General features: G+C 41.5%; 1 protein-coding gene across 1 annotated transcript; it reads left to right on the top strand.

The window, feature by feature from the left end:
* Nucleotides 1-3,450: 3,450 nt before the first annotated feature.
* b3galnt2 (beta-1,3-N-acetylgalactosaminyltransferase 2) lies at nt 3,451-12,918 on the top strand. The gene is made up of 12 exons (XM_030070648.1): nt 3,451-3,748; nt 4,602-4,728; nt 5,128-5,228; nt 7,217-7,416; nt 7,755-7,850; nt 7,943-8,053; nt 8,160-8,238; nt 8,868-9,051; nt 9,389-9,514; nt 9,720-9,879; nt 9,989-10,045; nt 11,224-12,918. The coding sequence occupies exons 1-12, from the start codon at nt 3,640-3,642 to the stop codon at nt 11,359-11,361; spliced, it is 1,488 nt and encodes a 495-aa protein (XP_029926508.1). The 5' UTR covers nt 3,451-3,639; the 3' UTR covers nt 11,362-12,918.
* The last annotated feature ends 4,282 nt before the right edge of the window (nt 12,919-17,200 follow it).

Below are 17,200 nucleotides of genomic sequence, written 5' to 3'. Positions count from 1 at the left end.
AGTCCCTCAGACCAGCAGAGAAAATAACAGGGTACAACCAATCATTTGAATATCATGCTCCTCTGAGGAGTGTGACATCCCTGTGTGTGTGTGTCTGTGTGTGTGTGTGTGTGTGTGTGTGTGGTGGAGACCTCTTGTGGTTAAATCAAACTAGAAGCCATTTGGGTAGACTGTTCACGCTCTGCAACATTATTTAAAAGACCGAGTTCACTCTCTGACTTCACCGTCACCCGATGAGTCCTCTGCCCGCAGACAAGACATCAAGAGGAGCAAAGCACCTGCCGGCGCTGCAGGTTACAAGAGGAACCGGCAGAATAAAAGTTCAGGGTGCTAGATACTGACGGCAACATTCACATTGTCTGCTGTGGCTATTTCTCATGCTCATCCATGCATACGCTCACTGCCGCATTGAACAGTCTACTCCATCATCACTGAAAATAATGTTTTTCTCCTGAAGTTGGGCCCATATCAGTCTCTTATTTTGAAACCCTTTGGGAGAGCTATTTCACTACACTCTGAAGTCTGCTGATCATATCAGAATCAGACTCAAAAAGAGGTTATTGGCCGAGTTTGCGCATACAAAGCAGTAAGTTGCATTTGACAAAACAACAAAACAGTGTATTTGTATATGAAAAGTATAAGGCGAAAATTTGTGGAGTAAGTGAATAGTGCACATAAAGGAATACTCCCTGTGTTCCTGAAGTACACTGAGGTGAATCAAGGTAAAAGCCATCACCTGTTCTTCATTGGACACTGTATATACCAGTCACAACAGAGGAGATGCAGACAAGTAAGAAAAGACGTTTTAAGTTTTGAGACAACTGAGATGTGGATCTTGCAAAAGGAAGATGCCCCTAATATTGTGCTCATTCAGAGTCTGAGTATTATATAAAAAGTATGAGTGAAAAGACAACAAGATTTATGAAATACATGTCTATATAAAGGATGCATGTGGCTGATGAATTGATATGGAAATCAGCAAGAGAGAACAGAAACATATACAGGTGCAGAGAGTTCTGCACACTATAAGGCAAAAGAGTGACAGAAAAAGCTGTGCACATAAGCTGGAGTGGCTTAAACAGAGTATAAATAAGTATAAACATACAACTTCTCAGGCGGAACAAAGTTGAAAAACCGAGTACAGGCTAGTAGGTGCTGAGTGCGTTTCAAGAAACCACCGAGAAAACGCTCGGAATAGCCTTTTCTGTTCAAATGAATAATGTGCTGCAGAGAGAGAACTAAATCATTTTAATGAGTATATCTATGAATGCAACTCAAAAAAGAGGATTATATAATGCACAGAAAAGTAATCATCCCCAGGGCAGTAGGTTATCTAATACCCAGAATCTCTGCAGAACCAATTTTCCAAAATGAGCAGAGAGCCCCCAAAACACGAGGAAAGTACTCGTTTTCACCTAAATTATTTACTATCACTCTATTTTGCAACACCTTTTTCCCTACATGTTTTTTTTTCTGTGGAGAGGGTACTAAGGCCACTAAAACAACATTTGCGCCTGGCAACAATGAAACCGTTAAAATCTATTTTTTTGCAGGCATGGTGTGGCCCACCCCTCCTATCCCATGTGCAGGAAAAACAGAGGACCCCCCACTCACCACCACCACCACACACACACACACACACACACACACACACACCACCCGCCCTCTTCTCCCCAACCCATTCCATGCACAATTAATTCAATTTAAATGATTTATGAGTAGCATACAAACAGTAACTGGTTTAATGAAATTACTTTCTAATCTTAAAGCTACAACATGTCACCTCTGTTTCAGGAGAAAAAAAAACAAAACATGATTCATTTATTAATTTGCACTTCACTCACAAGTTATTTCTCAGTTCATCAGAAATCCACAATGTGGATAGAGGCAAAACCAACTCTAAGTGTCAAGACATTTCTTTGTGTGCTAAATCTGGGAGGCACCGCCACATTAATGCTGTTTCTGGCTCCTGTAAATGTTTTACTGCTTCAATTTACCCCCGAGGACTCACAATATAGCCCATTTAGCAATTTATTTTGTTATTTTAGCCTCCCTGTTAGTGGTTCAAGTGGTTATTGAAACTAGGCCTGTATAGTGCTGCTCGCTCTTTTTCAGTGAGTCATATTACAGTAAATACAGTCATGTGCAGCAGGTCCAGTCCTCTTTTGGTGCCTTAATGGGCTGCACACAATTATACACAATTATACTTCTCATGTGCTCGACACCCCGGTCAAGCATGGGAGAGCTTTGAGTGCAAGACTGATCCCACTGAGATGCACCAGAGCGCCACAGGAAGTCCTTCCTCCCTGTGACCGTCAGACTTTTTAACTCCTCCTGCTGCTGAGGCTCAGATAGTCAGAGTTGAACCACTGCATAACTGTACACCATTTACACTGATGATTTAACCATTTAACTGTGCAATAATGTGTACCTGTGGACTTGACAACAATTCAACAGTGCAATATCCCTGTGTACATGTGGTATATATAAGCAGACTTTTTTTTTTTTTTTTTTACATATGCTCAGTTTATTTCTATGTTAAGAACACATATTTTCTTATATTTCATATTTCTTTCTATTCTCTTATAATTTCATTCTTCTCTTGTGAACTGAGCAGCTGCAACTGACCCAATTTCCCCTCAGAGATCAATACAGAATTTCTGATTCTGATTTCTGATTCTGATATTCTCCAAGAAAAAAAACAAAACAAAGGCAGACTACTTCATTATGCTACTGTAGGACACACAGTTGTCCAGACATTAACCCTTTATTTTTAACCATTACTTATATATATCTATATATCTATATCTATATATATCTCTCTATATATATATTTTATTCTGTTCAGCTTCACTTTTGTTGGCCATCGTATCTTATTATATTGTATATTTATCTTTGCCTTGCTGTTTATTTGATATCGCTACTTCCTAACTATTCTGCCGCTGCTGTGTCACTTTGAATCTCCTCTTCAGTGGGACCAATAAAGGTGAATTCAATCCAATCTAATCTACTCTACTCCACTCTAATCTAATCTAATTTATTGAGCAGACTGCATGCCAACTAGCACTGTACATCACAACATATTCCTCTATTATTAATCTTGCTACTACTACGGCTACTAAAAGTAAATATATAAATTATTATTAGTAGTAATAGTAGTAGTACAGTAGTAGTAGTAGTAGTAGTGGTAGTAGTAGTGGTGGTGGTAGTATTAGTATCATATTAGGGTCATAAGCTACATTTGTCTGTACATGTATTATTTGTATATGTATATTTATAATTTATCTATCTTCTGTATTTTTGTAGTTTCTTTATCACAGTTTCTTTACTGTGTCGCTGAATGCGTTTGGATGGACTTGCCAGCTTGTATTTGATTGGCCGGAGGGACGAGGACTACACATCCCAGAGTGCACCGCGGCGAGGCTTCTTCTCTCCCATTGGTGGGCTCGGCGGAGCAGCAGCAGGCGGACATGAGACGGCGTTCAGAGCGCACAGCCGAAATGTTGCGCACACACCGCGAGGCTCACACCGCGTCGTGCAGCTCGCGAACAGGCTCCGTGCCGCCGCTGCCGCCGCCGCCGCCGCCGCGTGCAGAGCGGAGAAGCTGAAGGCTGCGGGTCTGCCTGAAGGGCTCCGTCCATGCGGAGGCTAGCGCTCACTCTGCTGCCCTGTGCTGTCGCCGTCCTGGTGCACTTGTGGTTGGCACACCGACCCTCCTCCACCCCGCCGGACACCGCCGCACACACGGGTACTTTCTCCATGATTTCTCCGTACATCACCGAGGAGCTCCAGCCTCGCAACTTTTTCACATGAGCGGCGAGTTAACTTTGCCTTTCGCACCGCCGTGTGGCTCGCCTTGGTTGTTTTAGTCGCTGTTGGTAATGTAATGCGAGGTTGTGTGTGTTTATATGCGCTTGCGTGTGTGTGTGTGTGTCTTTGAAATAACGTGTAGGTAACTGTGAATCTTTCAACAGTTAACTCGCACTGGGCGTAGCTGGGATAGCCTCGTAATGAGACTGTAGGCAGCGAGGCATCACAGCGTTTTCACCGCGTTATAATGTGACTACTGTGATCTGCCTCGGCGCTGCTCAGCTCCTAGAATAGAGACACATACAAGCAAAAGGCTTTTTGCTCAGGATCTGGGATATTACTTAGAGCCACTTCAACTTAGCATGTCTGTCTTTTTTTTTTTTTTTTTTTTTTTTTTTTTTTAATCCGGGGAAAGGTTTGCCAGTCTTTTACGCATAAAATCACAGCCTAAATGTGCATGAGGTAAACTTATGTATTGTATTATTTATAGTAAAAACTGATGTATGATGTATGTTATGTGAGCACGGGTTATTGGAGGCAAAAAGAGGCATTAATCTAGATTTTCTAGGAATGAAATGTTTTTTTTATTGCTGGTTGCATGCCTTAATATGTCATAGTTTAACATTACATCATGGGTTAGAACACAGTTTCATATGTGAAAATGATGGCTATTTTACCCTGTTGTGTGCCACTGTTATGGATATTCAGTCAAAACTGTAGTATCTACAGCTATTTGTTTTTTTGTGTGTGTGTTATTATGGCTTTTGCAGTATTTTGTTTGTTTGTTTCAGATGAAGTGTTACCGTCCTATGAAGTTTTGGTGGGAGTGCTGTCAGCAAGACACCATTATGAGCTGCGACAAGTGATAAGGGAGACCTGGCTGGGCTACCTCCAAGGCCACCCCCAGTTCCAGCACAGGTCTGTAGCGTGGAGCTCCAACTCCTGGCTGTTTTTTTTTTTTTTTTTTAATATATTTATTTATTTATTTATTTTCTCCAAACCAAATTCATGTAGTGGAAATAAAGCCTGCAGCTGGCCACGAGTAACAGGCTGCCCCGTCAACCCCTTTATCTTTACCTGTCCAGAGGGCAATATTGTTCTCCCTGTCTCATTCTTTCTCTTTTGTCCATTACCTTCTCATCCAGTGATCTGAGCAAAGATAGGGGCGTGATGGCCTTTAAGCAACCCTCAGTAACCATGGTAACGGAGGGTGGATAGATGGACAAGCTTTAGAAAAAATAACCATATTGTAGCCTAATATTGCACAGAAGGCAATGCGATGCGATGAATGCGATTGTGATTGTGCTTGCTTTTCAGGGTGGGGGTGAAGTTTATCATGGGCGAACATGGCTGCCCCATTCCAGAGGAAGATAGAGAAGATCCTTATTCGTGCACCCTCCTGAATCTCACAGAGCCAGGTAAATTTAAAAAAAAAAATGTGTCCCAACCGAGCAATAGACAGATGAGTGGGTTTTACAGCCTTAGTATTGAGAGATTCTCAATATAGAATCAGTTGCTTGTACATAAGTTTTTAAATTGTGGAGCCGAGGCTGAATAACAGGAGAGGAGCTGAGAGAATGAAAAGAATGTATGTTCAAGAAGAAAAAAAAAACATCGTTATTTATGTTCACCCACAGCTCAAGGACACACTTCTGTTGCCGTCGATACCCAAGGCCACAGCAAAAATCTCTCACAGAGTCAACACTTCTGCCGCAGCCCTAACTACAATTGCATTGACACATTTGTTCAATTACTCTTTCTAAACATTTGTAAATTAAATCTTTGCAAAAATGGACATAAACGCAATAATCTAAGTGGCCCCTGGTGTCACTGAAACTCGAAAGTAATTGTGTTTTTTCACCTTTAAACAGTTAATCCGGTTCAAACGTCTGACTTGCCTTCTTTCAGTCAAATATATTTGTAAATATAATAATCATTATTCGTCAGAACAAGCTTTTTTTCTCCAGACTTTGGACTTAAGGGTCACCGTGCTGTTTTATTTTGCCAGCCTATTCTTTGCGCTCTGTAGTGTCAATGGATGGAAGTGTTGACGTGATTCGATTCAGAAACAGGGAAACGGTTTTGATGCGAGACGTTTGCTGTGATTGGAAGAGAGCGAGAAAACGGCTGCTTTTAAACTCAGTTGGGTTTCTGACTCTAGATTTAGGTCAGAGCACACACTAAGTGGACAATTAATTGTTGCTGAAATATGTTTGTTTATACTGCATGCATCACAAGGTTTTTTTTTTTTCCGGTAGTTCTGTTGAGACTGCAGAAAGGTGAATGCAAATGAGCTCCTCTGACTTTGTTACATTTTGTTAGCTCTGTGTTATTTGCCCCGAGACAAGGTGTTTGTGGTGTGTATTAATGAACAGCGGAACAGGCACCAAGTTCATAATGCTGCTTGATTATTTTGAAATGTTTGCGATGGGTGTCGACATTAATCTTTTTTATCCTTCACAAATTCTGTATTGATAATTTACAAACACTCATTTACACACTGCAAGTGCAACCTGAAGAACAGATAAATTGTTAACTAATGCAATCGAAAATCCTTGATTTAATGCCTCAGATAATAATGCTGCCGAGAAATGACTGATTGATTTATTGACGTGGCGCTACTTGATGATTAAATAATGCACACCGTGGCTGTTGTTTACTATTGATATGTAAACAATATGAGACCTCATCAGTTACTTTTTATTCAGATATTAAATGATAATTAATACATATTAAATAATGATGAATTCACTGTTTTTCTTAAACAATCCTTTTTGCACAACAAATTTCCCCCACATTTACTGTTGCACAATAAATTGGCATTTTTAAAATGACCAGTACAAAGAGAATCCCTCAGATCATTAATGAGTGTTGACAAGCATGTAAAAATGAAGCATTCCTGTACAGTCACGGGGAAAAAAATGTAAGTTAATAAGCAGCACACACAAGTAAGCGCATCTTGCTCATTTGCTCTCAATCAGTATGAGAGGCATTCACTTTGATAAACTCCTGCATTCCCTTGCACTGTGATACCACGCCTTTAATTGTCTTAATTTTTGAGCGAGCAGCAGAACCTGCGGAGAAGGCGTAAAGTAAAAAGCCTGCTTCCTTTGAACAGCCGTGGTCTCTTCATTGATCTCCCGGGTAATAAACTGCTCTTTTCTAATTAAGAAACCACACTGACGAGTGGAAGCTCGCTTTGAAGACAGCAGTCCCAAGAACCAGCTTCTCAAAGTGCTGATGATGTAGCTTTAATGCAGTATGCCTTCTTCTGTGAACAGTCTCCCTCCCCAAATCACCTAATCTTCATCACTGAAAAGAGATGGTCAGCATGTTGCTATTGTAATAAATGTGGTGTATGCTTGTTCAGTAACTTTCTGATTCCCCGACCCCCTTTCTGTCTCAGCGGCAGGGCAGGAGGCAGAGATAGAGATAGTGAAAGTGTCTGACCCGTCGGCGCTGGTCCCCGCTGATGTGCCTACCATAGCCCTGGATTTCAAGGTCCTGCACCCGGTGGTGATCACCAGGCTGGGGGTGTTTCCCAGCGGGACGCGGCAGGAGCTTCAGAGCAATGTGACAGTGAAGCTTCTCCAGCTGGACCAGGAGGTAGCAGAGCCTTGACCACTGAGCATAATGCATCCCGTATGCTCCTTTTTCTTGTGGAGCCTGCTAGAAACACAGCCTGGGGGCAGCTGGAGGTGCTCGGCTAAATGGCCGTGCTGGTCCTGTTTACTCCCTCAGTTTTATATGCAATTACCATAACTCTTTTTGGACTAAGATAAATAGCCTGTGGTGAAATTACTGATTGGAGGCGGTCAAGTATTCATTGTAGATCAAGGAAGTTTTGTACAGAAGCAAAAATCCTTGGCTGTGTTTCTGCCTCAGCTCTACAAGGTAAAACTGAGCTATTCCCATGTGATACCAGTGACTTTAATGCATTGCAGGAGGCCGTGGTTACTGCCCGCTTCAGCGCCATCAGCACAGGGACCCTTGTGAATGGGGTGTGGTACAAACCAGTGGAGCAGTTCATCTTGCCTAAGGTCAGTCTTTCACATTTAGGTCAGTTTTAATAGGGTTGGACAGAATAACACCATGCCTAACTCACAAGGACTAATGTCTGACTTCAATCCAGGGCTTTGAAGGGACCCTGGTTTGGGAGAGTTTGGACTCAGGTGGGCTGACCGTAGTCAACTCCTCCTGTGTGCAGCTTAATAACGGTGGAGGGGTCCTCAAGATCTCCTCTGTAAGTGTTGAATTAGTCAAATTTTAAGTATTAAAGAGAGAGGCAAAGTGTTTTGTTTTTCAATCAAGATTTTTTGTCTTTTTTTTTTTTTTTGTTCCAACTACAGATTGCAGAAGGGATCTTGCCTCACAGAAGTGCCCTTGGCTTTCCTGGTTTGGCTGGAGGGTTCACATTTACTATCTATGGTTGGTCCAGCGACATATTTATTATGTGCTTTTTGTAAAAAGATGTCAATATATGAGAACTTACAATTGTTGGAAAGTATGTGAAAATCCAAAAATCATTGTTTACTCTGACAGGCTATGAGATTTAGCTTCTCTTTCACCTCAGGGCTTTTGCATCCATGCCAAATGGAAAATGTTTTTTTTTCTTGCTCTCTACCCTGTCGTGCTTTATCATGTATTTCACCTCCCCTGTGTTTTTGCATTTCAGTTTATTTCCAAATGGCTTCCCTGGCTGTTTTGTGGAAGGAAAAAAAATTAATTTATCATTCAGTATCTCTAAATTATAACAGGAGATCCAATCTGTGAAATGTTATTATTTGATCATTTATCATTTGCCAGCCAATGACATAAATTACCTATTCTTCGAACAGCACCATAATTTGTTAAAATTTTATTCTGTTGGTTATTTGTAAGAGTTTGTGTGACCTTTTAGAAATAGTGGCTATTTCATTTTAGAGCCGAACTCTTTTTCCTCTATTTTCACCATTTATGCCATTTTCTCAGATTTTCTATCCCATCATTATTCCCATTATGCAACTCTCTCTGTCCATTTCTCACCACCTGTCTCCCTCCCGCTCCCTGTGTATCAGATGGAGAGGGTCTGTCGGGGCTCCTGCGGGGCCGTCCAGCCAGGATGGAGCATCATGCCTCCAGGCTGAGGCAGGAGGACGCCTCTTTGCAGCAGGAGAGCCTCCGGCATGGCGACATGGTGTTCGTAGATGTGGTAGACACCTACAGGAACGTGCCTTCCAAACTGCTTCAGTTCTATAAATGGTACGCCGAGTGCTAATGACTCCACTCTGTGTCTCCAAATTGCCTGGGCCTCTCAGGAAATCAGCAACCTGAAATGAAAGTGTGCCGTTGACTTAAAATGTCTCGCTGTTAGAATCGCGATTAGAATCACTCAATTAGTAGAAAAAAGCGCGCCTTTAACTTCTCAGGTAGCAAAGTATGCAGAGTGTTCATAAGGGAGGGCTTGGCTGGTGTATTATTTATTTGCAAGACCCCTGCCCTTCAGTCTCACTGGCATTTGAGAGTAAATCCACCCAGGGCTGCTGGAAAAAAGCAGGAGGCAAGTTTTAATTAAGGTTGCAAATTCCCTCTCTGGTAGGTCTGTGGGAAACGCTGACTTCAATCTGCTCCTGAAGACAGATGATGATTGTTACATCGACGTGGACTCAGTATTAATGAAGATTGACCACAAGGGTCTCAAGCGCAGCAATTTCTGGTGGGGGAAGTAAGTACAATTCAGTGTTGACCCATCTTTCTGATCATGCTGACACCGTGTTGCTCTCCTGACTTGAATCTGCTGGAGTTTAGATGACTGGCAGCTTGGTTTTAGACTGAAAACAGGCGAACACTGGGCCAAGTCAGAAAGACTTAAGGTCAGGTAATGTGGAGATAATGTAGCTGTCACGCTAACACAGATTGTCCTGACCCAGTTTCAGGCAGAGCTGGGCAGTGGATCGCATTGGGAAGTGGCAGGAGCTGGAGTACGCCAGTCCAGCCTACCCAGCATTTGCCTGTGGCTCAGGGTACGTGGTCTCCCATGACCTGGTCCAGTGGCTGGCCACTAATGCAGAGAAACTCAAGGCCTACCAGGTACAGTACCCAGCACCAAGCCACGACGGGGCACCGCTGCTCACCTGAGTGGTAGATGGTCATAAATACAATGCAAGTATGTGGCAAATAATTGAATGTGCTGTTTCAGGGAGAAGATGTGAGCATGGGAATATGGATGGCGGCTGTTGGACCACAGAAGTATCAGGTAAAGAAAACAGGGAAAAAAATGCTTGAAAGACAAATCTACCAGCCTGCCAACTCCAATGAACAACAAAGATTACATGTAATAATACCAAAACAACATGATTATACTTGATACTGAGTACCGAGCCAACACAATTTCATTTTTTCATAATACTACACCACCGAGAATGCAAGTGAACGCACCAAACAATTTGCTGCATTTTTCATTGGCTACATTTTCATGCACAGAGAATTTCAGGTGACACTTCATTTGAAGTTGTGACTTAACACTGTCCATACTGTGACATGATGGCTGTCATAAACACTGATTTATATTTACACTGACATTTTGACCGCTGACATTTGTCGTTTTTATGTCAGGTATCATGTCACTCGTATTGCACTGTTATGCCAGTCTTACAAATACAACATGAAATAAAGTATTTATTACTCATAGTGCTCAATACTCTGCACTCTTCCAGTATTTAGTCTTTTAAATTTTTAAATGAGTATAATTGTGTTTTTAGATTTATTCTGTACTGACCTTGTACTGAATGTTGATGGTTTCTTAATGCTGCAAGATGAATTGCTCTCGTGGACATAAAAGTTTCCTCTACCTGAACCTAGTTACCGAATTTTGTTCAGAGTCCCATTACTTAAGTTCTGTCTTAGGTTGATGCATGTAAATGTCATAACTCAGTCATAATAACTCAGTTCAACTCATTGTCAGATCATGGGAAAACTCAGTCAAGATGGCATACACCCATAATTTTAAACTTGTTACTGTGACATGCAAACATCTCACTCCTTTCACTTTTGTTTTTCACGGTCTGACTCACACAGCGATATGGGTACATTTTGATGTCAACAAAAAACATGGCAGCAAGCTGGGCGTACTAATGGGATCATCATTTCCTTCCTCTGTCTTAGAAGTAACCTGCTATTGCTCAGCCAAACGGGGAGAGGGGAGCTAATGACTGCATCTTTTTCATGTCTGTTTTTTTTTTGCTGACAGACCATTGTAGTTTGTGCTGGGGCCCCCACTGGTTGACAGGAATATTTTGTGAACTCGTTTATTCATGGCAAGGCAGAGACGTTGCAGTATGTCAAATGCACATTTAAGTGGCTTAATCTGACCACGACTTCGGCCAAACTTTGACTAATCGTAAATATAATCAGTGTCTTGCCCTTTGTTGGCAGGACCCTGGCTGGCTGTGTGAGAAGGAGTGTTACCTGGACATGCTGTCGTCTCCCCAACACACAGCCGAGGAGCTGCGGATCCTGTGGGACAGGAAGAGGGCCTGTGGCGACCCCTGTGGCTGTCCCTGGGGCCACTAAATCTTGCTGATAACACACTCACCACAGGGCACTATTGGGAAAACACACCGGTTGTCATTTCTGTTTCTGTAGTTTCCTCAAAGTCCCAATCTGAGAAATTTTATCAATTGTTGTTATACAAAACACACAGATTTTTCTGAAGTGTAGGACTTATCGTTGGAAAATAATGTCTTCATAAAGTTGAGATCACACTGTAACTCAAACTGCAGGTCCCCCCTCTACAGTGTTAACAACACCACCAAGGTAACCTTCTGCAGTTTCAGAGTACATTGAAAACTCACACTCAGCTGTCACATAATGTCAGTCCTTGTATCATAAACTCAGTGCGGTGTAACAGGCATGACAAACGAAATTGGAGGCAGGCCTTAGGTGATGTGACTGATCAAGGCTGATCCTCGATCGGGCCTGTAAGTGTTTTAGAAGTTATCCGACTAAACTGTGACAGGAAGGGGAGAGGAAGTGTAATGCCAGTATGTGATGGTCTTAATGTGCAACGTCAGTGCTGTAAGACTTGAGCTCCTGGTTAAGAACTGTGATTCAGTGGTTATTGTAGTTGAAGGAATGGGTCACCCAGAATACAACAACAAAAAAGAAAATCTCACTTATCCCTAGAGCAGTCTGTCTGTCTTGATAGTTTTTGTGCGATTTGGTGAGGTTTCCAGTCTGTCTCCCAGCAACTTGATACAATGGAGCTAGGTGGGTATTTATTTGTGGCACGCAAATCATCAAAAAGTTACTTGTGGAAAACTCAACAGCAGCAGCTCTTTGCCACAACAATGAAACAGATACACGACATAATCCACAGCCCTGACAGCATGTTTCTTTGTGAACTGCCTGCCGAAACCCACCAACAAGCTATAGATATCTTCCATAAACAAGCACAAATTACAGGTGAAAAGATTATTGATGGTTTTAGCTCCACAAAACACAGAGGTGCTAGGAGACAGGAGGTCACCATAGACTGGAAACCTCGCCAAATCACGGCAACTATTTGAATAGACAGATTGCACCAGTGGTAAGCAGGAAATATCTTTTTGTGTGTGTGTGTGTGTTTTGGGCGAACTGTTCCTTTAACGAAGTCTGATACTTGACACAAAATGTTTAACTTAAATCTTTGGCTTAAAAGGGAAACATAATAGCATTTTAAAGATTAATTGCATTTTACCTTGTTCTGTTTTGTAAATTATTCTCTGAAGCTTTTCATCTTCTTCCTCACTAATTGTAGATTTATGAGCTCTCTCTCGCTCTCTCTCACATACACACACACACACACACACACACACACACACACACGCGCTCACATACACACAGGGTTTGTACCATGTACTGTAACTGTCATTGTGCAAGTGGTGTGGCCTTACTGTATTTGTTAGCTGTCGTACGTATGTTAACAATTGTGATAACAGTTTTTGAGAGCGGATAAATCTGTATTTGCAGTCTAGGTTTTGGAACACAACTTGACAATGCAATCAGAGCAACTGTGAAATAAGACACACTAGATTAACAATGGTTTAATGAAAACCCCTCTGAGGGGAAATAAAGGATACTTTAGAGAGATTAAAGATTTTGATGTTGTTTATTTTAGAAAATGAGGCTGTTTGAAGAGATGCAGTGATGCGCCCGATAAACTCACAGACGCTTTACAACTCGCTGCTGATTTCTATTCCCTGTGCCGGTGCTGGCTGTGTGTTTGGAGCCATGCTTTCTTTGGGAGTCTGAAGCTGTCTCAGCCTTTAGTGCTGCACAGCTGGCACTGTGCTACCACAGAGACACAGTCAGCAAGTAGACTGTGTTCATGCTGTTAGAAATGTCAGTTTTTCTCCACTTAAAAGGAATACCAAATTGCTTTGATGTCCACAGGTGATTGTTTTACAAAGACAGTGAGTTGGACGCCACCGGAATGTTGAACAGGGAGACTTGCGGAGTATTTTAGCACCAAATTGATCCGACTCTGTATTAATCATTGACAATGAACAAGTCCAGCCATCAGCTTGCACATACCAAGCAGCGGTCCTGCTAAAACGTTTATATGAAACAAATGTAATCAGCTTCTTTTTTATGAGCCTTCCCTTAGCATATGTTGTCGCTGAACTTTGCCGCAATGATTTCTTTGTGGAAGCATAGCAAAGTGATTGATATTGAGTCGCTGAAATTAGATTGCCTCTCCTTATTTTGGTAAATAATGAAAGATGATGCTGAATATTTCACTAATGGAAGATAATACAAACCATTTGTTTTTATTTAGGGATGTCCTACCTGCCAAGCAATCCATTCATGCAATTAACCTGACATTCGAGAACACATTTCTCTCCCTGTGCACTCCCCTCCTCCCCGTCTTATCCCCTCTCCTCCTCTCGTTCAGTGAGCAGCATGATAACAAAGTCATATCCGCATCTATCTTCCCCTCTTACAGATAAAGACAATTTTTTTTTTTTTTTTTTTTTAACGCCATCAGCCTTTTTCACTGATTTGGCTTCAAGCCCTTTGGGTTGTGAGTTGATAGAAGAATATGAAAAAATACACACAGATAAAAAAAAAAAAAAAAAATAGTAAGCTCTCATTTCTGCTCTAGTGCCTCTTTAGCTGACAAAGTTATTGAATTTGTCTTAACTCTGATGAGTGCTGCGGGGATATTGTCACTCACTGATGTAACACCCCCAGCCTGGAACATGTTAAAATGATTTTCATTTTCATTTCCAGACTTCTGCTCCAAATTGTCTTCCTCCTTTATTCTAACCCAGTTCCCTCATGTATACCTATTCAACCAGGCAATCAGAGCTACCACATCTACATCTGCCATAATAACATGACAAATTGCACCCTGTCTAACCGTAAAATGGCAGTGGCATTGAACTTGTTATTGTAAGTCTTCTCAGGCCTCTTTCTTCTCTTGGCACATCAGTAAGATGCAGGGACCCACTATATGTTAGGCCTGATTAAGGCCTTGATATCTGTGGATAAAGCCCAAGCAGCGTATTAAGATTTTGATTTGGCATAGGCAGGATTTAGATGGCGTGAAATCACATCATATGTCAAAATGGGAACAATATTCAATTTAAGAGTTATTTCACTCAGTGACAGATCAATATTTGTGAGTATGAACTCACTCCCAATACTGGAAACCTACTGATTAAACATTTAGAGCCAAGAAGTCAAACTTAACATCAGATATCATTTGTTAATAGTGTATTTATTGATTTTCACAACAAAGACTATATAAATTGGCAAGTTTCAAATGCACTAAATCACAACAATAATCAAAAGATAAACTAGATCGACCCACAGATGCGTGACAAAAGAAACTTGGTACAAGTGGGAATCCCTTACAGAAACACAGTAACACAGTCTCACAGTAAATGAATTGGGGTGTGATAGACCACAAAACGCAAAGAGGTTTCCCTGCAGCGGGCAAACGTATTGATCCCGCCTCTTCTTGCCGACTCAGAATATGTGATTAATCCATATGTTTGTTATAATTTATAAATGGAGCCCAGACTTTTGAAGAACTCGGGCTCCGGAGTTAATTGCCTCAATAAAAATCGACTCTATCGTGAGTCACACTCCTCCCCAGAACTCTTTTATCTTCTTGCACTGCAGACTTAATACAGGAGTCTGTGCACATCACATCACAAGTTCTGAGTGTTATTTTTCTGATGTCTGGCTGCGGAAGAAAATAGTTCATGTTCACTAATACGGACCAAACTACCCCTAGACCACAGGAATAACAATGAGAGATGCTTTAAATTGGGTTTTGCTGCCTCCTAAACGAGATGGCAGGTGATAGATTACGTGCAAGTCCACTGGTGTTGGCTTGTATATTAATGTATTGATTCAATTAAAACTTACCTGTGGTGTCAAAGTGAAAACGCCGGGATTCAGAGCGGGAACAGCCGCCCCAGATCTTTGAAAGAGGAGCTTACAGTCTGCTGACAGTCGTGCATCTGCATACTTATTCAAACAACTTCACACTTGCAGACTTTTCCGCACAGAGCATTACAGGTTGCTGTCAATCACCCCCCCATCACCAACACAAACACCCCTCTCCCCCTCCTTGTGTGTGCTAAAACGAGGAGGAAATCATTTATTCATGACATCCGGCATCCAAAAACCACTATCTGTCTGATAATGATTCACAGGAATGACATATATTATTAGACACACAACTATGCTACTAATGGGGCAACATTTTCATTCCAAAATTGAAATCACACCCACACTCGTCTCATTTCCACAGCCAGCCACACTCTCTTTCTCTAGTACGGCAGGTCTATGGCTGCCACCTTTTGCAAACATTTGCACAACACAGCTGTGAAACATCTGAAATAGCAAATTGGTTAATAAAAAGACCTCGTCGCAGAAAGTTGGCTCAGAGATATAGTACACATCATTACACACATCCTTGACTTCCTTGGGCAAAGTGCTGAGTGAATCACGCCGAGTTTCATAAACTGCATGACCCCTGTTGCACTCCTTGCTGCAATAACATGGCAGATTTACTACCATAGTGTTTGTGCAAGATAATTAGCTCGGTCATTACCCAACCATTACTGACGGTCTTTCTGTCATAAGTGGATCATGAATTAGTTAATCTGTCTGATGATGAGATTCTCAGAAACTAGTTAACCACCTGATGTAACGTGATGCAACGCCATATATGGCAGTAATGTCATGATGTCAGTCATGTTTCATCGGGTTTCTCGCTGTGCAAGCATTAATTGATGTGCAATCATTTCAGTTTGAAAGTCAATGAAGACAGTTTTATGTACAATCAATTCAGCTGGAAATAAGTCATTGCCCACGGAATTATGCATGAGTACACGTGTTGTTCTGGGAACAGTGATATAAATATGGTAACCATGTGCTGTCATGAATATTATAAGTTGAAGGAAAGCTTTTTTATTAGTAAGGGCAAACTCAGACCCGTAGATTATAAAGTGATGTTTATTTAGCGAGGGTAAAATCAATGAATATGTTCTCCTTTAATACATCCTTCTTGCAGTATCATCAGGGAAAATGGTGCAATTTGTAGCCATGTCAAGTCATATTAAATGTATTCACCACTTGTGTTGTCTTGTCCTTCAAAGCCTGCTCTTATGGAGGAATGCATTGAACTCCCAGTTGCTCAGATGGCCCGCAGTAGGAAACAATGGTCGTATTGGGCAACTTTAAGGTGTGAATGTGTCTAACTTTGCAAACTGTGAAGCAAGGCAAAGCCAAAAAAGAGAATTTTCCGAGAGTCTCTGCAAACTTTCCCCAGGTAAATAAATATTTAACAGGAAGTCATGAATTTCAAGACATTGAGAATAGTTTAACTACAGTGGAGGCAGGCTTCAGTTTAGCAGAATCACCAAAGACAAAAGTGGAGGGTGAGGAGGATGAGGGCATACAGAGTGGCATCTATTTTCATCCCCAGGAATATGTTTTTTTAGGTTGTAGTCGTTGCTACAAGAATATTTATGAAATATCCATTCGGGTGCTACCGAGGAACATAAATGTATAAAGCGCAACAGTGATAAATAATACAAAGCTTGCCGAGGATGAGGGAGACGGTGACTGAAACATGTCGCCGTTCGCACAAAAGGTGTTCTGTTTTGCTCAAAGTCAAACACAGCTCAGTCAAAGTGGGTGGGGAGAATCAGTCTAGTCAACCCAGAAAGAGAGGAGAAATGAGAGCCGTGAGAGGCTTTGAATTGTTGTGATGGACTAAAGTCGACTCTGCAAAAGCCACTTCATATACCCTTCTGTTTATCAAATCAGAAATGCATTTGCATCAAATTTACTTGAGCTGGTGGCTGCTTGGAAGGAAAATTAGGAGAGGGGCTGGACCCTTAGATTTTCA

This window comes from Myripristis murdjan, chromosome 15 (genome assembly GCF_902150065.1).
Source record: "Myripristis murdjan chromosome 15, fMyrMur1.1, whole genome shotgun sequence".
NCBI lineage: Eukaryota > Metazoa > Chordata > Actinopteri > Holocentriformes > Holocentridae > Myripristis > Myripristis murdjan.
This window is presented reverse-complemented; position numbering and strand designations above follow the sequence as displayed.